We start from the raw sequence: 25471 nt of genomic DNA on the forward strand, positions 1-25471 counted from the left end.
TTATAAACTAGGCTAATATGTAGCCCGGTTATGTACACTACATGACCAAAAGTATGTGGACACCTGCTCGTTTAACATCTCATTGCAGAATCATGGGCATTAATATGGAGTTGGTCCCCCTTTTGCTGCTATGACTGCCTCCACTCTTCTGGGAAGGCTTTCCACTAAATGTTGGAACATTGCTGCGGGGACTTGCAATCATTCACCAACAAGAACATTAGTGATGTCGAGCACTGATGTTGGGCGATTAGGCCTGGCTTGCAGTCGGCGTTTCAATTCATCCCAAAGGTGTTCGGTGGAGTTGAGGTCAGGGCTCTGTGCAGGCCAGTCAAGTTCTTCCACACCGATCAACAAACCATTTCTGTATGGACCTCGATTTGTCATGCTGAAACGGGGAAGGGCCTCCCCCAAACTGGTGCCATAAAGTTGGAAGCACATAATTGTCTAGAATGCCATTGTGTGCTGTAGTGTTAAGATTTCCCTTCACTGGAACTGAAGGGCCTAACCAAACCATGAAAAACACCACCAGGCGGTTTTTCCTCTTCCACCAAACTTTACAGGTAGCGTTCTCCTGGCATCCACCAAACCCAGATTTGTCCGGACTGCCAGATGGTGAAGCGTGATTCATCACTACCCCGGAGTCCAATGGAGGCAAGCTTTACACCACTCCAGCCTACGCCATTGCGCATGGTTATCTTATGCTTGTGTGTGGCTGCTTGGCAATGGAAACCCATTTCATGATGCTCCTGAGGGCCAGTAGTTTTTACGCACTTCAGCACTAGGCGGTCCCCTTCTGAGATTGTGTGGCCTAGCACTTTGCAGCTAAGCCGTTGTTGCGTTTTGACATATCCACTTCACAATAACAGCATTTACAGTTGACCGGGGCAGCTCTAGCCGGGCAGATATTTGACGAACTGACTTCTTGGAACGTTGAAAGTCACTGATCTCTGTAGTAAGGTCATTCTACTGCCAATGTTTGTCTATGGAGATTGCATGGCAGTGTGCTTGATTTTATACACCTGTCAGCAACTGGTGTGGCTGAAATGTCCGAATCCACTAATTTGAAGGGGTGTCCACATACTTCTGTGTGTATTTGTACTTGTTCCCCCCTACCTCATCAGCTGCCTGACACCAATGATAGGTCAGTGCAGTAACATGGTTAGGTTAACCTATCAGTTAGATGTGTGGTCTGAATGAGGGGTGCTATCTGGAACTGGTGGAGGAAGACCAGCTGTCCTGGGCCCCAGACAGAGCCTGCATGGCCAGGCAGCTTCATTACAAAGCTGGTTTTGTCTCCGTGTGTCTGGCTTTATTTGGGAACCACCACCAGACCCACAGAAAGGATGTGTTTATTAGTCGGGTCTCAAATACTGAATAATCAACTAGCCCTGTTCCGGAAATATAACTTTCTATCTCTTTCTGTGAGGCTTTTCTTCTTCTTTGCAAAGCAGTTTTTCACCCATTCAAACCTCTCACAATAAGACAATCAAGCACAGTCTATTTCTTCTATTCAGAAGGCCCAGGACAATTTCTTGCATTGAATTACAGTTTTGAAATGCATACTTTTTTTTTTTGTCTAACTCATCTGTCCCCTTTCCTTCTGTTTGATATTTTCATTTTCAAACGGTTTGTTTTGTAGGTATGTTTTTGTGACACTGTCTCGGAACCAGTCGTCACAGCCTGTTTGATGCAGCTAGCCCAGGTGACATACGGTACCTCCACTGAATGACTGACCTTTTCATTTGGAGCTTTTGACAGACGCGGGTTGCAGGCACTCTAAGAGCTGAAATGCCATATCACAGCCCCGTGCTGCACGATGTGGCTCTTCTGGATTCAAATGCCTGCAGCCAATCACAGCAGCAGAGGCAAGGTGGCAGTGATTGTTGTCTGGGGCTCGTGCCAGGTTTAGACCTTACTGTTAAACTCAGTGGTAGCTCGGGTTTAGATTGTCTTGGCCAACCAGCTGAATGACCTCCGATAAGACTTGAAACTGTCAGTGTGGGTGTGACAGTCAAGGGAAGATGACAATTTTATATGCTCACTAGGGATGCAAATTTCGGTAATCATTGCTACCGACTGACCCACCCTCATTAACCGGCCAACAAATGTTAAATTTTTTCAAAACCGTAAGGAACGGACATTTTTCATTAAGTGCTTAATAGAGGGAGGAGAGGGGGGGGGGGTTTACTCACTTCGTTTGGTTCATTTGGACTGGTGTGAACTCTATTGGTCCTATGCAACGCATGGTGGTTCGCTCTAAAAGGGTGGTTTCGGTCTGTTTCAATTAGTATGGTGGTGTGGTTCGCTGCAGGTGAGAACGTAGTCCCGACCAAATGCAGAAAAATAACCAGAGTCAAGCATTATTGATTGTTTGACATCATAACTTGACATCTCTGAAACATTATGAGTAGCAGGTTAGGGGAGATGAGGGCTGTACCGGGGATCTAGGCTGCTGAATATAGACTATTCAGGTAGCAGAGTGGCCATTACGCTATTTTCTCCCACATGTTGTTGGAATACTAAAACAAAAGTAATATGAAGGTTTGGACACAAGTGATGCATCACGATATTCAGAAATGGATTTAACCTCAGGATATTTGTCCAATAAACGTATGACTTGCATGGAGAAGTGCTTTTTTTCAAACATTTTTTTTTAAATTTAAATTTCTGTTCATTTGGCAATGTGGAACCAACCGGACCAAATGGAACAAATACTGATTCAAACTATCGCTCAAAACTGTGTGATATCTCCCTTCGAAATATGGGGAATCTAATAGCAACCACTAGGATGGGTTGCTGATATAACTACAATTGTGCCTTTGGCGTCTGGACAAAAAAAGTTGCTATGAAGACCAATAGAACAGTAGCGAAATTATGGTTAATGGCATGAAGTCTTTCTAAAAAAATAAAGTGCCTCCAATTTTGTTTGACATTTCGCTAGGTTACATTGAAGCAAGGTAAATTATGCCTTGTTGTTATTATTATTTGAAGTAAAATTTAGGTTTCAAGTAGAGGTTGACCGACTACCGATTTAATCGGCCAATCTTTATATATATTTGTAATAATGACAATTACTAAAATACTGAATGAACAATGAACTCTTTTATTTTAACTTAATATAATACATCAAATCAATTTAGTCTCCAATAAATAATGAAACATGTTCAATTTGGTTTAAATAATGCAAAAACAGTGTTGGAGAAGAAAGTAAAAGTGCAATATGTGCCATGTTAAAAAAAAAAAAGAATAAAAAAAAAAAGAGGCTAATGATCAAGTTACTTGCTCAGAATATGAAAGCTGGTGGTCCAATCCCTGTCCTTATGAATTATGACGCGTCGACTATTTCTCTCTCTATCATTTGTATTTCATTAACCTTTGACTATTGGATGTTCTTATAGGCACTTTAGTATTGCCAGCCTAATCTCGGGAGTTGATAGGCTTGAAGTCATAAACAGCGCTGTGCTTCAAGCATTGTGAAGAGCTGCTGGCAAAGGCAGGAAAGTGCTGTTTGAATGAATGCTTACAAGCCTGCTGCCCACCACCACTCAGTCAGACTGCTCTATCAAATATCAAATCATAGACTTAATTATAAAATAATAACACACAGAAACGAGCCTTAGGTGATTAATATGTTCGAAACCGGAAACTATCATTTCGAAAACAAAACGTTTTGTCTTTCAGTGGAATGCGCAACCATTACGTATGTTATCTAACAGGTGGCATCCCTAAGTCTCTAAATATTGCTGTTACATTGCACAACCTTCAATGTCATGTCATAATTATGTAAAATTCTGGCAAATGAATTACGTTTTTTGTTTGGAAGAAACACAGTTCGCTACGAGCCAGGTGGCTCAAACTGTTGCATAAACCCTGACTCTGCTTGCACTGAACGCAAGACAAGTAAAACTATTTTCCTAGTTAATATTGCCTGCTGACATGCATTTATTTGAACTAAATCTGCAGGCGTAAAAAAATATACTTCTGTGTATTGATTATAAGGCATTGATGTTTATGGTTAGGTACATTTGTGCAACGAATGTGCTTTTTTTTTCCCGAAAATGTGCTTTTGTTAAATCATCACTCATTTGGCGAAGTAGGCTGGGATTCGATGATAAATTAACAGGCACCGTATTGAATATATGCAACGCAGGACAAGCTAGTTAAACTAGTAATATCATCAACCATGTGTAGTTAACTAGTGATTTATGTTAAGTGATTGTTTTTTATAAGATAGGTTTAATGCTAGCTAGCAACTTACCTTGGCTCCTTTTGACGATGCACTTGTGTAACAGGTGGTCAGCCTGCAACGCAGTCTCCTCGTGGAGTGCAATGTAATTGGCGTCCAAAAAGGCCGATTACCGATTGTTATGAAAACTTGAAATTTACCCTAATTAATCGGTCAACCTCTCGTTTCAAACAATTATACTGCCTGAAGCTCACGTTGCGTGGTGGTAGGTGACGCATTGATAGCCTGCCTACCGTTGACTATAGCCTATGCACTCGAATGGCAAACAAGCTTGAATTACGAGTTGAGATTGAGAAATAAAAATAGCAGCTAATTTTTAATATTGGCCATCTTAACAACAAAAAATGGCGCGTGACTGCATTTAGAATAATTTATTGCGCAATGATAGGGCTTCTAAAACCCCACGTTACAGTTCAGTACCAGCTTTTTGAGGTTCTCTTACGGTGTCTGACGGGTGAATAGCCCCTCAAACTAGGCTTTGTATGCTGTGCGCATGTGATAAATAAGATACATGACGTATAATGAAAATGCACATGCACTAATTTAATTCCACTAAATTATGCAAATAAAACAAGACCAGTAAAATGTAGTTTCAACAGCACTTAACCATTAACAGCCCTAATTCTCACCTTGCACTGGAATGAAAGCTATTAGATACTGGTACTCACTAACATTTTTACATGAGGCCCCTTTTCAAAACGGGCAATGTTGTGCTGCTATAATGTTACACTAAACATTTCAAAATGGCTGATCCTTTAGTTGTGGATGCAATGGCTTAGGCTATTTCCCCCATCACATTGTTGTATACCGAATCTTACTGCCAGCGCCCCCCTCCTGGCTCTCAACATTTCTTAATGAATTGCTTATGATAAACCCTGGTACTAATCCCAGTAAAAGCATTGAAATAAGAGGGAGGCTAAGGACATGCTTGATGATAATGGCTTGCTGCAGCACTTCAATCTCCCTGAACGTCGTTGACGTAGTGTTTGTGGGAACTCTGTCGTCTTCTCATTACCCACAAAGTGGCGGTGGTTCTTCCTCCCCAGCCAACCCCATCTTCAGCATCCGGTGTCTTCATGATGCTCCCCTAGCCACTGAACAATTGGCAATTGCCTCATTTAAGGAGACGGTCGTCAGTGTCCATGCTGGTTTCAGATGTGCACAGCCTTGTATGGTTGATCCAGACTGTATCTAGTGGTCCTATGTCTCAATACAGTTAGTTAGTTGTTGGATTTGCAGTGTTTTCATATTACCACCGTACATTTTATTAATCATTTCGCCTACTACTACACAGGCATTGACCTCCTAGTCCCACGTTGGTGGTAGGCTGAAAGCCTCTTCCTGCACTGACTGACTCCACAATGGGATTCTCAGATCAGTTTGATCTCTTCTTTGGCTCCAGACCAGCTGGCACTGAGAGATGGGATGGAGAGCCCTCCAGTGCGCCTGAGAAGAGAATGATAGCGATAAAAACAAAACCTGAAGAATTCATTAAGTTCTGCCTTTGCGTGGTATGTGGGGGAGGAATCCCTCTACTGGGCTGTACAGAATGGCCATATATAGACCTAGTTAGCCAGACACTCTGTCTGTCAGGCCTGCAGGGCTGGTGGTGCCCTGGCACTCTGATCCCTGGGACGTGCCAACCTCTCTTAAACATCATGCCTCTTTCTCTTCCCTTCTACTCTGCAGCCCATATCAGGCCACTCTACAGGGATGCAGGGAGAATATACCCGCAGTGCCGTGGTGCTGGCAGCTCCTGTGATCTCACTCTTTTGCACTCCATTGCTTTCCTTCCCGCTCTCTCCCTTCTCTCATTGTACCTGTGTGTAAACCACTTTACTTCTCCTGCTTTCTCATAACCTTAAACCATCCCCCTACCTTAAACCATCCCCCTACCTTAAACCATCCCCCTACCAGTATCTCTCCGCCACTCTTTCGCTCTCTCGCCCATGTCTGCTTTGCCAGGGGAAGGACTTGGCAGGTTTGTGTGAACACAGGGTGAGACGTCTGCTGCAGCTCTAAATAGCTTGGCCCAGTTCTGTGATTGTAAGGTGCACACTGAGGGTCACTGGTTCCAACGCTCTGACACGGTGCCATGTCTCCGTGACGGAGGCCATATGTAAACCCCCCCCCCCCACCCACAGGTACAGAGGAAAGGTCATAAGTCATGGGAAGCATCAAATCCTCTGTGGCAGTAATGCTGTATTGGACCCATACTGGGCTAGCTTCCATATTGTATTTGGGCTATAGCCTTCATACTGGCTTTGCTTAAACATTTTGTCTGTCATAAAATGGCATCGGAAACTTGTTGGGATTTCAATTCCTCACTTTAAGCTGTCTTTAATATTAAGGATGAAGATAATTTAACACTGCTTAATTTTTCCACAAATGAAAGGCAATCTATGTGAGGATGCTTCCCAGGACTTAAACCCATGACTTCACCATAGAGCACGGTTTCCCAAACTCGGTCCTGGGGCCCCCCCTGCTGCACATTTTGGTTTTTGCCTCAGCACTACACAGCTGATTCAAATAATCAAAGCTTGATGATGATGATGATGATGATGAGAGAGGGGGGGTGGCGCAAGTTTGGGGAACCCTGCCATTTAAAGGATGTAGATGTGCTGAACAAAGGAGAACTGCCGGCAGTGACGGATGATGCAACACAGACGCAAGCACACCGGTCTGCCTCCAAATCGTCTAGACATCCCCAGTCTCTGCCCCTCCCTGTCTTTTCCTTCTCCTCTTCCCCATCTCTCCTCTCTGTACCACTTGGCCATCTACCGAGGCTGCCATGTGGGTAGTGGAGGGGCCGGGCAGGGCGTAGGCCGGGCGTGGTGGTACTGTCTGTCCGTATGGAGGTGGGTATCCCCCAAGTAGTGCTGAGTGATTTAGTGCTTTTTGAGAGTTTTTGGTATTATTTAAAAAGAACAACTGTTTTCGGTATAATATTTTTGGGGTGGACATGAAATGCACTTTGCATTATGTGGGTTGAATGACGTAACACAGAATAAAACAATTAATAGAATTTCATGACATTTGTTTTATTTGACTTTCATTCTAAGTCATCATCTCTATAGAGCTGCAGCCTATGCTGTCTGACAAAATCACTATTTTAGTAGTTCATCAAAGTAAATAAGGGACACTTTTGACTGCTTAATACTAACTATCAATGTCTTAGATAATTTTTTACAATTATTTAATTTTCCCCCCAAGATGGCGCAGCAGTAAGACAAATTTGTTTTTGTCCCGTGTAAATAGTATTTTTTGTTTTTTTTTGTATACTTTTCAATATATTTATTTTTAGATTTATTTTTTCAATTTTCGGATTAAATATACCTTCCTGCAACCCGCCTCACCCAATGTGGTACGGATCTGCTATTTTTTTAGACCTTATAACTGGAACCTCCATCAGGAGCTACCCAGCTAATTAGCTATTTAGTCATTGTTATCCACTGCTAGTGGTCTTTACCTTTTAGCACAGACACCAGTCACAATAGCCTGGATAATATCTACCAGTCTGCACTCCCTCAGCCCTGAGCATATTGGACTGCGTAATTTTTTTCCCACTACGTCACCGGATTCCTGCTCCAAGCTCTGGACCATTACACCGGATCTTCGCAGCTAGCTAGCTGCTCCCGAGTGGCTATTGTGGCTAATGCCCTTGTCCAGAAGCATGCACCAGTTAGCCTCGAGCTAGGCTCATCTCCTGGCTAGCAAACGAAGTACACCAACTACAATACCTCTTGCTAATTTGGCCTGGACCCTTTGTTGACACGGAGCCCCGCCGATCCATCACGACTGGTCTGCTGACGTAATTCAGCCGATGTGTTCTCAACCGGCCTCTGCATCGTGGATGTGGTGAAGAGCCATCTGCTAGCCCCAGCCCGCAAGCTTCCTGAAAACTGTCTCCCGCTCGCCTAGCGTAGTAATCGACTACCAAACGGCTCCCTGTTTCATCTATTGCTGCTTATTGGACCCTATGATCACTCGGCTACACAGCTGATGCCTGCTGGACTGTTCATTAACACGGTACTTCATTTTGTTTATCTGTCGGCCCCAGCCTCGAACTCTGGCCCTGTGTGTAGCTAACTGACCCTCTCTGCCCATTCATCGCCATTTACCTGTTGTCATCTTAGCTGTTTACACGTTGTTGTCTTCACTCTCCCAATCAACACCTGTGATTGCTTTATGCCTCTCTCTAATGTCAATATGCCTTGTATACTGTTGTTTAGGGCAGCTCTTATTGTTTAATTTTACTGTGGAGCCCCTAGTTCTGCTCAAAATGCCTCAAATAGCCCCCTTGTCCCACCCCCACACATGCCGAGATCACACCTATCTTAACTGGTGCCTCCAGAGATGCAACCTCTCTCATTGTCACTCAATGCTTAGGTTTACACACACTGTACTCGCACCCTACAATACCCTTGTCTGTACACTATGCCCTGAATCTGTCCTACCACGCCCAGAAATGTGCTCCTTTTATTCTCTGTTCCCAAAGCACTAGACTTCCAGTTCTTATAGCCTTTAGTCGTATAGCCTTTAGTCGTAAATTTCCATCCCCAATTGCAACATTTTCCGTCAAGACAGAACTGCCAGAGGGGGCAGAATTGTAACCTACTGTAGAGTGCCTGCAGAGTTTTGTCATACTATCCAGGTCTATTCCCAAACAATTGGAGCTTCTACGTTTAAAGATCCATCTCTTCAGAAATAAGTCCCTCACTGCTGCTTGTTATAGACCCCCCCCCCCCCCCAGAGCTGAATTGATTGTCCCCCATCTATCGTCAGAGTTCGTACTGCAAGGTGACCTAAATTGGGATATGCTTAACCGTCCTACAATCTAAGCTAGATTCCCTCAATCTCACACAAATTATCAAAGAACCTACCAGGTACAACCCCAAATCCATAAACATGGGCACCCTCATAGATATCATCCTGACCAACTTGCCCTCTAAATACACCACCTGCTGTTTTCAACCAGTATCTCAGCGATCACTGCCTCATTGCCTGCGTCCGTTATGGGTCCGCGGTCAAACGACCACGCCTCGACTGTCAAAAACACTTTTGCAAGCAGGCCTTTCTAATCAACCTGGCCGGGGTTCCTGGAAGGATATTGACCTCATCCCGTCAGTAGAGGATGCCTAGTTGTTCTTTAAAAATGCCTTCCTCATCATCTTTATAAGCATGCCCATTTAAAAAAAATGTAGAACTAAGAACAGATATAGCCCTTACTTCACTCCAGACTTGACTGCCATTGACCAGCACAAAAACATCCTGTGGCGTACTGTCCCCACGATATGCAACTTTTCAGGGAAGTCAGGAACTGATGCACACAGTCAGTTAAGAAAGCAAATGCTTGCTTTTTCAAACAGAAATGTGCGTCCTGCAGCACTAATTCCCAAAAGTTTTGGGACACTAAAGTCCATGGAGAATAAGAGCACCTCCTCCCAGCTGCCGACTGCACTGAGGCTAGGATTCACTGTCACCACCGATAAATCCAAGATAATTGAGAATTTCAATAAGCATTTCTCCACCCAAATCCAGACAGCTGATGTTCTGAAAGAGCTGCAAAATCTGGATCCCTACAAATCAGATGGGCTAGACAATCTGGACTCTCCCTTCCTAAAATTATCCACCGCAATTGTTGCAATCCCTATTACTAGTCTGTTAAACCTCTTTCGTATCGTCTGAGATCCTAAAGATTGGAACGCGGCCGAGGTCGTTCCCCTCTTCAAAGGGGGAGACACTCTAGACCCAAACTGTTAGACCTATAGCCATCCTGCCCTGCCTTTCTAAAGTCTTCGAAAGCCAAGTGAACAAACAGATCACCGACCATTTCGAATCTCACCGTACCTTCTCCGCTATGCAATCTGGTTTCAGAGCTGGTCACGGGTGCACCTCAGCCACGCTCAAGGTCCTGAAATGACAGCATAACCGCCATCGATAGTACTGTGCAGCCGTCTTCATTGACCTGGCCAAGGCGTTTGAATCCCCGTTTTCTTATCGGCAGACTCGACAGCCTTGGTTTCTCAAATGACTGTCTCGCCTGGTTCACCAACTACTTCTCAGATAGAGCTCGGTGTGTCAAATTGGAGGGCCTGTTGTCCGGACCTCTGGCAGTCTCTATGGGGGTACCACAGGGTTAAATTCAGGCCGACTCTTTTCTCTGTATATATGTTGCTCTTGCTACTGGTGATTCTCTGATCCACCTCTACACAGACGACACCATTCTGTATACATTTGGCACTTCTTTGGACACTGTGTTAACAAACCTCCAAACAAGCTTCAATGCCATACAACTCTCCTTCCGTGGCCTCCAGCTGCTCTTAAATACTAGTAAAACGAAATGCATGCTATTCAACCGATTGCTACCCACCTGCCTGACTAGCATCACTACTCTGGACGGTTCTGACTTAGAATATGTGGACAACTACAATACCTAGGTGTCTGGTTAGACTGTAAACTCTCCTTCCAGACTCATATTGAACAACTCCAATCCAAAATTCATCTAGAATCAGCTTCCTATTTCTCGAAAAAAGCCTCCTTCACTCATGCTGCCAAACATACCCTTGTAAAACTGACTATCCTACTGATCCTTGACTTCGGCGACATAATTTACAAAATAGCCTATAACACTCAGCAAATTGGATGCAGTCTATCACAGTGCCATCCGTTTTGTCACCAAGCCCCATATACTACCCACCACTGTGACCTGTATGCTCTCATTGGCTGGTCCTTGCTACATATTCATCGCCAAACCCACTGGCTCTTGTTATTTATAAGTCTTTGCTAGGTAAAGCCCTGCCTTATCTCAGCTCACTGGTCACCATAGCAACACCCGCCCGTAGCACGCGCTCCTGCAGGTTTATCTCACTGGTCATCCCCAAAGCCAACACCTCCTATATAAAAAAGGTTTTCTGCTCTTTTGCATACCAGTATTTCTACTTGCACATCCTCATCTGGACATATCACTCCAGTGTAAATTGGCTTACTTCATTTGCACACACTGTATACATATTTTTATTTTGTGTTATTGACTGTCCGTTTGTTTATCCCATGTCTAACTCTGTTGTTTTTGTCGCACTGCTTGGCTTTATCCTGGCCAGGTCGCAGTTGTAAATGAGAACTTGTTCTCAACTGGCCTACCCGGTTAAATAAAGGCTAAATAAATACATGTATTTTCAGGTAGAGATTCTTCTCTCCATCTCCGTGCCTACAAAGACCGGACTAGTAGGAGCGCAATGGAGTATGGTCATTGTAGTTAAAAACCACATTTTCTTCCCTCAACTACAGTACCAGTCAAAAGTTTCAACATGCCTACTCATTTAAGGGTTTTTCTATATTTTTGCTATTTTCTACATTTATAGAATAATAGTGAAGACATCAAAAGTATGAAATAACACATATGGAATCTTTTAGTAAACAAAATAGTGTTAAACAAATCAAAATATATTTGAGATTATTCAAAGTAGCCACTCTTTGCCTTGATGACAGCTTTGCATGCCCTTGGCATTCTCTCAACCAATTTCATGAGGTAGTCATGAACAGTCTTGAAGGATTTCCCACATGCTGAGCACTTGTTGGCTGCTTTTGCTTCACTCTGCTGTCCAACCAATACCAAACCATCTCAATTGGGTTGAGGTCGGGTGATTGTGGAGGCCAGGACATCTGATGCAGCACTCCATCACTCTCCTTGGTCAAATAGCCCTTATACAGCCTGGAGATGTGTGTTGGGTCATTGTCCTGTTGAAAAACAAATGATAGTCCCACTAAGCACAAACCAGATGGGATGGCGTGGCGTATGGCTGCAGAATGCTGTGGAAGCCATGCTGGTTAAGTGTGCCTTGAATTCTAAATAAATCAGACAGTGTCATCAGCAAAGTACCATCACACCACCTCCTCCATGCTTCACGGTTGGAACCACACATGCGGAGATCATCCTTTCACCTACTCTGCGTCTCACGAAGACACAGCAGTTGGAACAAACAATCTCAAATTTGGACTGATCAAACCAAGGGACAGATTTTCAACGGTCTAATGTCCATTACTCATGTTTCTTGGCCCAAGCAAGTCTCTTCTTATTGGTGTCCTTTTAGTAGTGGTTTCTTTGCAGTAATTTGACAATGAAGGCCTGATTCACGCAGTCTCCTCTGAACAGTTCATGTTGAGATGTGACTGTTACTTGAACTCTGAAGCAGGTAAGGCTGGTAAGTCTATTGAACTTAGCCTCTGCAGCAGAGGTAACACTGGGTCATCCTTTCCTGTGGTGGTCCTCAGAGCCAGTATGTGTAGGTAATCCTGTCTAACGCTGCTTTAAAAACAAATTATTGTGTAAGTGTTGCTCTACGCTTTCTGGAGGACCGAGTTTTGAAATCTGTGGAATTAGAGTATGGTAACTACGACGATGGCGAAAACACCGGTCTCTGGATTATACAGTTGAAGTTGGAAGTTTACATACACCTCAGCCAAATACATTTAAACTCTGTTTTTCACAATTCCTGACATTTAATCTTAGTAAAAATTCCCCGTCTTAGGTCAGTTAGGATCACCACTTTATTTTAAGAATGTGAAATGTCAGTATAATAGTAGTGCTTTTATTTCCGCTTTTATTTCTTTCATCACATTCCCAGTGGGTCAGAAGTTCACATACACTCAATTACTATTTGGTAGCATTGCCTTTTTAAATTGTTTAACTTGGGTCAAACCTAGTAGCCTTCCACAAGCTTCCCACAATAAGTTGGGTGAATTTTGGCCCTTTCCTCCTGACAGAGCTGGTGTAACTGAGTCAGGTTTGTAGGCCTCCTTGCTCGCACAAGCTTTTTCAGTTCTGCCCACAAATTTTCTATAGGATGGAGGTCAGAGCTTTGTGATGGCCACTCCAATACATTGACTTTGTTGTCCTTAAACCATTTTTCCACAACTTTGGAAGTATGCTTGGGGTCATTGTCCATTTGGAAGACCCATTTGCGACCAAGCTTTAACTTCCTGACTGATGTCTTTTAGATGTTGCGTCAATATATCCACATAATTTTCCGTCCTCATGATGCCATCTATTTTGTGAAGTGCACCAGTCCCTCCTGCAGCAAAGCACCCCCACAGCATGATGCTGCCACCCCTGTGCTTCAGGGTTGGGATGTTGTTCTTTGGCTTGCAAGCCTCCCACTTTTTCCTCCAAACTTAACAATGGTCATAATGGCAAAACAGGTCTATTTTTGTTTCATCAGACCAGAGGACATTTCTACAAACAGTATGATCTTTGTCCCCATGTGCAGTTGCAAACCGTAGTCTGGCTTTTTTATGGCGGTTTTGGAGCAGTGGCTTCTTCCTTGCTGAGCGGCCTTTCAGGTTGTGTCGATATAGGACTCGTTTTACTGTGGATATAAATGATTTTGTACCTGTTTCCTCCAGCATCTTTACAAGGTCCTTTGCTGCTGTTCTGGGATTGATTTGAACTTTTCAAAACCAAAGTACATTCATCTCTAGGAGACAGAACGTGTCTCCTTCCTGAGCGGTATGACGGCTGTGTGGTCCCATGGTGTTTATACTTGCGTACTATTGTTTGTACAGATGAAGTGGTACCTTCAGGCGTTTGGAAATTGCTCCCAAGGATGAACCAGACTTGTGGAGGTCTACAATTTTTTTTCTGGGGTCTTGGCTGATTTCTTTTGATTTTCCCATGATGTCAAGCAAAGAGGCATTGAGTTTGAAGGTAGTCCTTGAAATACATCCACAGATACACCTCAATTGACTCAAATGATGTCAATTAGCCTATCAGAAGCTTCTGAAGCCATTACATAATTTTCCAAGCTGTTTAAAGGCACAGTCAACTTAGTGTATGTGAACTTCTGACCCACTGCAATTGTGATACAGAGAATTAATGTGAAATGATCTGTCTCTGAATCACACTTGTTTTTTTATAAACAATTGTTGGAAAAATTACTTGTCATGCACAAAGTAGATGTCCAAACTGACTTGCCAAAACTATAGTTTGTTAACAAGCTGTGTGGAGTGGTTGAATATGAGTTTTAATGACTGCAACCTAAGTGTAGGTTGGAGTCAACCTCAACTGTCTTCAAACTTCGGCAACCATGGCATCCTTGACAGGGAGAGCCGTCCATCCATGATTTTCTAGCTAGCTACATTTTCAGACATGACACTTTTCAGATTTTAACAAATTAATTCTCATTTTAAGTTAGTGTATTGTTAGCGAGCTAACTAACGTTACAAGTATGATCTTATTATTTGTATCTCAGAGCCATTTGCTTTGCTCGTTATAGCCTAATGTTAGCAAGCCAATTTATATTATGGTTGATTAGCTACCTGTAGGGTAGTAAAGTCATGAGTTGGGTTTATGGTTCATTGTTTAGCTAGCTAGCTACATGCCTCAACAAGACTCCACTATACAATTAACAATTTCAATAGAATGTCACTGCAACAACTGTTGATAGCCAGAGGGAATTTACCCGTTAGTTCTATCTACTCATATTTCAGAGCACTCTCATCTGTGCAAGAGCACAGAATAATTGAGAAATTTACTAACGCCTAACACTCGTTTTTTTTTGGCTAGTGTCAGTAAACGTTGGCAAAAAATGTTTTCAATTGTTGCCAGCTGAACCAATGTTCTGGATAACATAAAAACAGCCTAACTAGCTCTGTTAGGGCGAGTAAAATGGTCATTGAACGGTTATCTCGCGTTAGCCAGATAGCTTGAGTGCTTGATTGTTAGGACAGAACGCTTCGATCAACACTTGAAGAGATGGGTGGGGCTAAAGCTTGAGGGTGTGAACGGTGCTGAATAGGTGTAGACAACGAGCTCTCCAGTAGGTACCAAAACATTCAAAGGCCTTTTTCTCGAAAGTGAAGTTACAAGGTTATCAACTTTCAAAGCAGAATTACTTTCCCATTGTTCCTCAAATGCAGTGTATGATATACAATTGTGTAGTCTGTGTATTATTATTTTTTTTTTTACATTGGATAAAAGCAAGGCGGTCATTCACATATGGACTTGATCTTTTACCAAATAGGGCTATCTTCTGTATACCACCCCTACCATGTCACAACACAACTGATTGGCTCAAATGACCAACTTTTAACAAGGCACACTTGTTTATGTAAATGCATTCCAGGTGACTACCTCATGAAGCTGGTTGAGAGAATGCCAAGTGTGCAAAACTGTCATCAAGGCAAAGGGTGGCTACTTCGAAGAATCTAAAATAGAAAATTATATTTTGATTTGTTTAACACTATTTTTGGTTACTACATGATTCCATGTGTTATTTCATAGTTTTGATATCTTCTATTATTCTACAGTGTAGAAAATAGTACAAATAAAGAAACCCTTGAATGAGTAGTTGTCAACGTTTGACTGGTACTGTATATAGAATATTTCCCCCCTCACTATATCGCGCAGTTCAGGCTTGATCTGATTTATCTCTAGAGAAACTGTGCATTGAGCTCAGAATTTATTTGAAATGAAACTGAAATAATTGAACCAACGTCGGTCAATTAATTGTTTAAAAAGCAAAAAATAATTGTCATTTTGGTTAACAGCACTACCTCCCAGGACAAATTGTGTAATGCTGGTCCCATACGGGAGGACCTAGCACACTAAAGGCTGCCTGGCCAACCCAGGAGGAGGAGTTAGAGGGAGTATCAGAGCGAAGCAGCAGTGATGATGCTTGCCTGGGGTCCATATTGGCTCCTTGTTAATCTACTACGCCCTTTGGTATTCCCAGATCCTCCCAGTCTGCTAATAGTTGTCGGTCAGATCTGTTTAACCCCAAAGTGGTATGGGCGAGGGACCAAAATGGAACCAGTATGAAGAAAAGTGAAAGATCCTCTTGAACATAATTTCTCCTATAAACAGATCTATATTTAGGTGACACCTATAGGTGTGGGTAGCTTTGGAAACATCTCTGTGAGGTGCTCCAAGCAGCCCTATTGCGCTCCAGTACACAGACCTGTTAATGTGCGCTATGCAGCAGGACGCTGACAGTCCTGCTTACAGTTATGGTACTAGCTGTGGGTTAACCGCTATTTATAGCCTAGCCTTCCCCAGTTGGTGGAGGCACAATTGTAGGTTAGTATGCTGGGAATGGGAGTGGAGGGCCATAGGCAGTAGGCATGTCTCAGTGGGTTAACCCCATGGTGTTTGCACAGATTATATTCTAGCTCCTATTACCCTCTCGGGTACAAAAATGTATGTACCAATCACAGATCGCCACTTTAGTCTCTGATCTAGCAAGGTCGTATAGGTATTTGGTACTGGAAACCTTGCCTTCAATTCCGTTTGAGCACACAGACCAGTGATGGAAAGCTATTGAAGCCAATCCCTCTGGGATCAGCTGGTCTGGTGTTGAATGTGTCACCCACTCTGTGGCAGGGCCAAGGTCTTACCCTGTGTCACAGAGGCTGTGTCAGACTTGACAGTTCATGCAGCTTTAGTGTTCTGATCAATTCCCAATGAGTCATGCATCTACACCTACATTTTAAATATGTCTACCATATCCGGATTCCCTTTTCCTGCGCTGTATTCAAATGTCAGAATGCGTTGTGGGTGAGGCAAAATATGATAACCCAACTGATGGCAGAAGCTAACTACTGTAGATAACCTCTGTAGCTAGCAAGCAACACTAAAGTGATTGCAAATGGATTAGCATAACTCTAGCCAAGCCCAAAATGTTTTTTTTAGATAGGTGGCTAGCTTTTATGAGGAAACCTGGTCCTCACATGCTAGGAATGTATTTCCTCCACCGTTATAATGAAAAGGTGCCTCAGTCCCAAACTCAAGATTTCGGGAGTGCTGATGACGTCGCCCACTGTATGCACGTTTGGTACACTGAATGTGTCTAGACTGAGGTGAACACAATCAGACCACAAAGCGACTTTTCAATGTGATCTTTGTGTTCTGATAGCAGAAGTCGCATGTAAGTGGAGACATGACCTGATGTACCTTGTAGTCACCATCAGGCCACAGTGTAGGGACAGACTGTGTGTGTTCCCTACACACACACAGTCCGGGGAAGCTCTTTCGTCTGTTCTCCCTCCCTGCACTGGCCCTCACTCTAATGGCTGTCAGCAGACCCACACAGCCCCTGGGCTGTCCACACCACTGCCTGAACACAACTCTGCTTTGTGTGTGCGTGAGGAGCGACCCGTTGAGCTACCTCATTATCATACAGAGGCGAGACACAAAAGCCCCTTGCGAACAAGGCAGCGTTCCTATCCGGGGCTGCAGCTCAGTCTGAGCTTCAACAGACTTTCCCTTTGGTGTCAGGTTTCTCACTTAGCACCTCGTCAGTTCTACCCGCAAACAAGCAGGTGAAATGCACCACACTTTGGGTCTATTGAACCCAACTCAGTTTTTATGGTTGATACTCTATTAGGAATTTAGTCGCCTCTTCCGTTGAGACCATTTAGTGCTGACGGAAAACAACTTGTTTTGTGTTGAGTAGTGTTTCTTCAGAGGCTGGTACTCTAGCAGCTGCACTGTGATCAATATCAGCTGCATTATTGACTGGTCTCTACTCTCACAGCCCGCTCAGCTTCGGCTGGCTTCTCCACTGGCTTAAAGTGACTGGCTGGTATGTGTAGTAGGTACAGTACAGACACGTAGTAGGTACAGTACAGACACGGTCTGTTAGTGAGGTAGGGTCAGCAGTGGGTCAATTGGCTGGTATGTGTAGCAGATACAGTATAGTACAGACTCTGGGCCTTCTCGTGCTGCTGCTCACTAGACCATCTCTCTCTCACCACTGCTCATCTGGTTTGTGTTGAGAAGAGGGGCATCAATATTCGTTCCTGATATGTGTTTTTGCTTTCTCTTTTGTGTGTGTGTGTGTGTGTGTGTGTGTGTGTGTGAGAGAGAGAGAGAGAGACATTGCCTGCCTAGCCTATACATTGCCTGCCCTAAGGTGGATTAGCTCATCACCCAACGCCTGTACCCCCCCCTCTACCCACCCTCTCTCCCTGCTCAAATGTCATCTTCATCTGACCCCTCCCCCCCCCGGGGCAATCAGCCCCCCATTACCAGACAGCTCAACCCCCTTTACACCACCTTTGATGTGCTGGGCCAACCTTTATTTTAGGTAGGCTATATGCTTTAGCAGTGTGCAGCATAATTACATGGATGGACGGCAGTAACAACATAGATGGATGGATGACCATCCGTTAGAACAAGCCAGTTTGTTGTGAGCTATCTTATTACCATGTATGATGATGTAATTTCACCATTCTGTCATTCATCTGGGCAGCTCCACCTCTTGTGGGCGTTATGTTGCCAGGGAATCGTTGAGAAGGATGACTGGGGAAAGAGTGCGATTTGCTTCTGGTTTGACTGGATGAATGTTGAAGAACAGCGGAGAGGGTTTCAGTGATGTTTAGAGAGACTGTGTTGAATGGCCTACTAGCTATTAGTGTGATCTGTCTTCCTCTGGTTGTAGTCTGGAGTGGGGAGGTTGTCTGTGCGCCTACTGCGCTCTAGTCTGAGAGTTGGAGAGAGGCCAGCACATCTGGCCGTGGTTAGGGGCTTTATGGAGTGTCTGGAGCTGCCTGCTCAGTGATAACCCCTTGCTTCAGGTAACCTCTCCAGGGCCACAGTATCAGACCAGGGGCCTCGGGGCCCCTCAGTCAGTCAGCTCCTGCCCTGGCTGCTGTTTCCGGACAGGGCCCATGTAGCTCAGCTCCAGCAGGTTGGGATTGGAGGATGGGGCTTGAGGTGAGGTGATTGTTTGTTGTGTGATAGTGGAGAGGGGTTTTGGACTGATATGGGAGAGGGGACTGGCTGGAGCAATGGGGGGCCCTCCTAAAGCCTTGTCTCACACTGATTGGTTGAGCGATCATCCTCCACTTCCTGTCTTTAGCCTATATTCTTTCCTGCTTTATTTTGTAGTCCACCCCTCCCCATGACCTGAATCTGAGACATGAGAAATCAGTGAGCACAAAAATACATTCACGCCACGAGTAGTGAATTGGCCTACATATCCAACAATGTTACGGTGATTCCTGTCTTACTGGATGAAACCGTCATTTCTTCCAAAGATTGTCACCCAAGCGTCATGCTTAAGGACTGCGTTCTCTGGGCTCACAGAGGAGTGGGGGGCCGCAGGGGGTGAAAACTGAACCTCTCCAATGCACCTGTGACCTTTCACCTCGAACAAAGGCTTGTGTGTCTCGACGGGGACTCGAGTAATAAGTAATGTCACTGATGTTTTTATGGACAGTGGCCCCGGGATCAAAGTTGAGAGGATTATAAGTCCAGAGAGTAAAGACATGAAGGTTTTTGTCTCATCCATAGCTGGAGAGAATAAGCTGCTTGGTTTTTGTCTCATCCATAGCTGGAGAGAATAAGCTGCTTGGTTTTTGTCTCATCCATAGCTGGAGAGAATAAGCTGCTTGGTTTTTGTCTCATCCATAGCTGGAGAGAATAAGCTGCTTGGTTTTTGTCTCATCCATAGCTGGAGAGAATAAGCTGCTTGGTTTTTGTCTCATCCATAGCTGGAGAGAATAAGCTGCTTGGTTTTTGTCTCATCCATAGCTGGAGAGAATAAGCTGCTTGGCTTTTGTCATTAACCCTGCATATTTTCAATTGATTGTGGAATGTTCATTCAAAATAATCTAGATGGAGATGGTCCAGAGACGGGTGTGTGTGTGTGTGTCTTGTTCAGATACACAGCTGCTTCTATCATCAAAAACAATACTGCTTAAGCCGTTATCATACGCACTGCAGCCCCACAGCAGTGGAAATCCCCATTTTGGTTTCTATCCGGATAATTATTAGCAGCTTTTATCGGTTTTGAGGGGTTTGAGATTGAGGGAGGGTAAGAGACTATTTCTGTCTCTGTTTATGTAAGGAGGGAATGGTGCTGAGAGGGAGAGAGGAGGACTGTGGGAATGTTTGTTCAGCACAGAGATCATAGCCCCAGTCCATGTCTGTCTGTTTGGATGCTAGTGATTGTTCTGTATCTATGCTAGGCTTAACCAGCCACATGACGGTACACAGTGGACTGAATCGAAGTGATGGTTGTCTATGGAAAGAACTCTGACGGTTGGTCACCTGTAGATTATAGGTCACTATGTACATGGCTAAGATGGGGTTTACTGTAAGAAGGCATGTTTAGCAAGTTCAAGTGGCACACACACACACACACACTTATTAACCTCAACCCAGCTGATCAGTGTATTACTGTTACCCTCGGTTGACCTCGTGATGACTGATCTGCTATCTTCTCCTTTTCTCTTTGTCTCTACAGGGGAGACATGTCAAAACTGGACAGCTGGCAGCCATCAAGGTCATGGATGTCACAGAGGTAAAGAAGTTCAAACTGACTGGAACACCCCGTGTGTGTTGTTCAAGGAGGATGTTACATGGCCAGGTCTATTGGTGAAACGATGTAGTCTGAAGCTGAGCTGCGATGACCTTTCACATTTCAAACTGCCCACTATGCCTGTTTATTTGTCAACCAGGTCTTTCAGATCATCTGACCATTGTCTTATTTGGGCGTCAGATTAAAGGATAAATGGCCTAATGTCAGGTGTCTTTGCAGGGTTATTACAGTGAGATTGACGCAAAGGGCCTTACCCATGGTTGTTGAAAGTGTCTTAGCCTAATCAACAACAGAATGAATATACATTTTTATTTCTGTGAGGACAAAATACCTTTAATTGGGAGAAGTACAAGCTCTTGATGTATTTTAGCCTTCGATACACACTATATATACACACTATGTATACAAAAGTATGTGGACACAGTGGATTCGGCTATTAGTGTATAAAATTGAGCATGCAGCCATGCAATCTCCATAGACAAAAATTGGCAGTAGATTGGCCATACTGAAGACTTCTGACTTTCAATGTGGCACCAACAAACTTTCTGCCCTGCTAGAGCTGCCCCGGTCAACTGTAAGTGCTGTTATTGTGAAGTGGAAGCGTCTAGGAGCAACAACGGCTCAGCCGCGAAGCAGTAGAGCACACAAGCTCACAGAACGGGAGTGCTAAAGCGCATAAAAATCATCTGTCCTCGGTTGCAACACTCACTACAGAGTTCCAAACTGACTCTGGAAGCAACGTCAGCACAAGAACTGTTCGTCGGGAGCTTCGTGAAATGTGTTTCCATGGCCGAGCAGCCGCGCACAAGCCTAAGATCACCATGCGCAATGCCAATCGTCGGCTGGAGTGGTGTAAAGCTCGCCTCCATTGGACTCTGGAGCAGTGGAAATGCATTCTCTGGAGTGATGAATCCCGCTTCACCGTCTTGCATTCCAACGGACGAATCCGCCAAACCCAGATGCAAGGAGAATGCGACCTGCCCCAATGCATAGTGCTAACTGTAAAGTTTGGTGGAGGGGGAATAATGGTCTGGGCCTGCTTTTCATGGTTTGGTTAGGTCCTTTAGTTCCCGTGAAGGGAAACCTTAACACTACAGCATACAATGACATTCCTGACGATTCTGTGCTTCCAACTTTGGCACCAGTTTGGGGGAGGCACTTTCCTGTTTCAGCATGACAATGCCACTGTGCACAAAGCGAGGTCCATACAGAAATGGTTTGCCAATCGGTGTGGAAGAACTTGACTGGCCTGCACAGAGCCTTGACCTCAACCCCATCGAACACCTTTGGGAGGAATTGGAACGCCGACTGCGAGCCAGGCCTAATCGCCCAACATCAGTGCCCCACCTTACTAATGCTCTTGTGGCTGAATGGAAGCAAGTCCCCGCAGTAATGTTCCAACATCTAGTGGAGGCTGTTAGGGCAGAAAAGAGGGGACCAACTTCATATTAACATCCATGATTTTGGAATGAGGTGTTCGCCAAGCATGTAATGTAGTTAGCCAACTCCTCATTTAGAATATACTAGTCTACATGGAAATTCTTTGAGGTCCTGTCTACATTTCAGGAAGAACTTTGACTTCTCCGTAATCAGCCGCTCGTAAATCTCAGTATAATAAGCAGAGATCATTACAGCTAAAGCCAGCGGGATGTTTTATGGCTAAATTACGTCATTTTGAGGCAGGCAGGAGGGCAGCCCTTTGCTCTCTCTGTGGCATTCTGCTTTTATCTACTGAAATAGGACCTCCAAGTGAATATGGAACTAGCTGGACCACCCACACACACCCGAATGACGCCCCCCCAGGGACTTGTGGTTAGTTTTATGATATAGCTGTTGCAGTATAGGCCTACCATGTGGTCCATGTCGTTTAACATAACATTTACTCTTAAACATTGCCTAAGTCAAATTCTCAATTCCGTTTCATACCAATGTGGTCATTCTGGTTCTAGACCAGTTTCTCTGTTCTTATGCCCTGACTTGCCCCCTGCCTGCCACTCCCTGCTGACTGTCATGAGTAAGGCTCTGATGTGTTGCCTAACTGTTTCCTGCCATGGGTGTCATAGGGCATGTCTCACCTGGTTTCCACTAGTTATACCCCAGCCACAAAACCAAAAAGGCCTATCTATAAAATTCATGAAAACAAAAATGATTTTTTTTGGTCTTAATTTAAGGTTAGGCATAAGGTTAGCTTTGTGGTTAAGGTTATACTTAAAAATTAAGAAGAGAAATTGTAGAAATAGGTGGTTTATTACTTTGTCTGTGGTAACTCGTGACGACCCACTCCACCCCCCGTTACGTGGTCATACACCTGGCCTGATATAGCCTCTCGTCTATGATAGGAGGGATAGATGTAGAGATTTCACCACTATAGGCTATGAATGACTCTGTTGCTTCACCCTGCCAGGTAGAAAAGCACCTGTTATCTCAACAGCAGCTCTCTGTTGTCCTTACAAACTGTTACTGTTGCTGAGAGAGGGAGAGGTGGGCATGGCAGTCCTGGGCTGTACTATTAGCCTGCTCTGCTCTCCCACTAGGCTACCTGCTGGGGCGGCAGGTAGCCTAGTGGTGCCTGGCCATGCTGTGTATTGTTTTACTCTTTGCCCTACATGGTGCTGCGTTAACCGCTTGAATGATAATGGCAATGATCATTGAATGATCGTTTCTGTCTAAATAGAAAATTGACATAACCAAAAGTGAATCCCCCCTCGTTTTTGTCCCAGTGATTGTCAGGAATGCTCAGCCAGCCGCCTGTTCACAAACAGCTGCAGGAAACATGGGAAAGAGGGAGGGCTAGAGGAGGAGCAAATGAGAGCAGCAATAAGGCTGCCTGCACAGCCAACAGACAGCCTCTACTTGCTGGCACTGGAAGGGTCTGGTGGAAGAAAACTGTGCTTGTACCTACGTGCATCTTTAAACGCACCACCGCTGTCACAGTAACTGCATCGCTCTTCACTAATGTCCCCATTGTTCAGACTCCTCCTTTCCACCAGGGTTTTCTGTAAGACGAGGGGTTTAACACTTGCTGTGTGTCAGTTACTGTCACTGTTAATCATTGTCAAGTTGTTGCAACGGAAGAGATTAAGCTAATGGTGGGGTGACCTTTTTGTTTTCTTCCTCACTGTTTTCATGTGAGCTGGGGGAGGGAGGATGTTTTTGTATGTGTAAAACCCCAGTGATTTGAGGGGTTGTGTGGGGATATGGGTATCACATTAAAATCATGTTCTTCTGCTGAAAAGCCCAATTTTAAAATGCATATCTCTCCTGTAATTGGAAATAAATGTGGGCTCTAACGGAATTCGTTGTTTAGCTGAAGGGATTTGATGTATACATGTACAGTTGTGTAAGGGATGTGACAAATGAAATACATTTTAGCTTTTTAAATAAAATCTGTTTTCTGTAAAAACAATATGAAAATTAATAAAATTCCAAGTCAATTAACAATGCTGCCCTGCTACTGCCAGCAATGGTTTGGGTCTCCCTTTCCAGATGGTTAAGCATGGCACCTGTACTTCAATTCCACCTTGCAAAGTGTGCGTTTCCTTCTCATTTAACTTCTCAAAGTATTGCCATACAGGGCGTAGCTGCTGTCGCTTGCCTTTCTCTGCCATTTTCCCAACCGTTAACGACGATGACGTAATGTTGGATAATCGACTCCAAAATAATTGATTCCTTGACACCTTGCACGTCGACTCCCATGTCAAGATTGACTCCGAAGATTCAGTATTTTTTAGAATTGAGACTGATTAGTTGCCGTAATTCTGAGAAGACGAACACTCGCATCTTTCATAGTGAGGGATGGAGAGAGATGAGTGGGGCACATTATAGGTAGGCCGGACACCAGGCAATTTGAATTAAATTACCCAGGCCTTTCCTCAGGCCTTTATAGCCTATCGTCTAGTTATGCTATAACATGGAAAATAATATAACTGCACTGTGATTTTTATTTTGTGGAAGGCAAATGTTTCTGTTTGGGATTTTTCTTAATGTTAAGGATCTCAATTTAGTTTAAACATTTTAATGTTTAAATGTTCACACCCCTAATACAGATAGTATAATGGATTCTGTCTTCCATGGACCCCCCCCCACACACACACACACACAATGAGATACACACATCATTAATACCCAAACAAAGAAGTCGTTAGAGGAGTGTGTGTACTGCGTAGCCGAGATGTCACATTGTTTAGGGGCCGTCGATGAATGAGGGTTTAATTTCCCCCCTACAAAGGCACTTATCAACCCCCGCCAGACTTGACCTTTGTGGAATGTGGGAAATGATTGACTATTATCCATCTGTAACCGTCCACACACACACGATAGTTGTTTTCCTAAAACGTCGTCCTCCCCCGGCCTTCTCTCTTTATCTAATGACTAATGGTGTCTGTGTGTCTGTAGGACGAGGAGGAGGAAATCAAACTGGAGATCAATATGCTCAAGAAGTACTCCCATCACAGGAACATTGCCACATACTACGGTGCTTTTATCAAGAAGAGTCCCCCGGGGCATGATGACCAACTGTGGGTGAGTATCTAGCCTGCGTGTTTCCCAATGGCTGAATAATCAGAACTGGTATATCTGCAGCAGCATGAATCAGACCATAAGTCTTCTACTGTTTTGACTCTCATATAGTCTTAGAAGTGCTTATGTAGGTGTCTGACTGAGTATTGTGTGTGTGTGTCCTGTAGCTGGTGATGGAGTTCTGTGGGGCGGGCTCCATCACAGACCTGGTGAAGAACACTAAAGGAAACCAGCTCAAGGAGGACTGGATCGCCTACATCTCCAGAGAAATCCTCCGGGTGAGCCTGTCCTCCGGCCCCCTCCATCCCCTCTTTCCTTCTATATTCAGTCTCCTTGTTCATTGTGTAATAATATGTAAATATAAAGGTGACAAGTTTTTACTCTC

General features: G+C 44.1%; 1 protein-coding gene across 20 annotated transcripts in view; it reads left to right on the forward strand.

Annotated features, from left to right (window-relative positions):
* Positions 1-25471, forward strand: part of LOC110527400 (mitogen-activated protein kinase kinase kinase kinase 4) — a 50372-nt gene that overhangs the window by 3057 nt on the left and 21844 nt on the right. For all 20 annotated transcript variants that reach the window (XM_090240283.1, XM_090240286.1, XM_090240289.1 and 17 more), the window contains exons 3-5: positions 20494-20550; positions 24964-25089; positions 25254-25364. In XM_090240283.1, the coding sequence (XP_090096409.1) occupies positions 20494-20550; positions 24964-25089; positions 25254-25364 (294 nt within the window). The remainder of the gene's footprint in view (positions 1-20493; positions 20551-24963; positions 25090-25253; positions 25365-25471) is intronic.

The sequence above is a fragment of the Oncorhynchus mykiss genome, chromosome 7, assembly GCF_057628025.1.
Source record: "Oncorhynchus mykiss isolate SJ-2025 chromosome 7, ASM5762802v1, whole genome shotgun sequence".
Classification (NCBI taxonomy): Eukaryota; Metazoa; Chordata; class Actinopteri; order Salmoniformes; family Salmonidae; genus Oncorhynchus; species Oncorhynchus mykiss.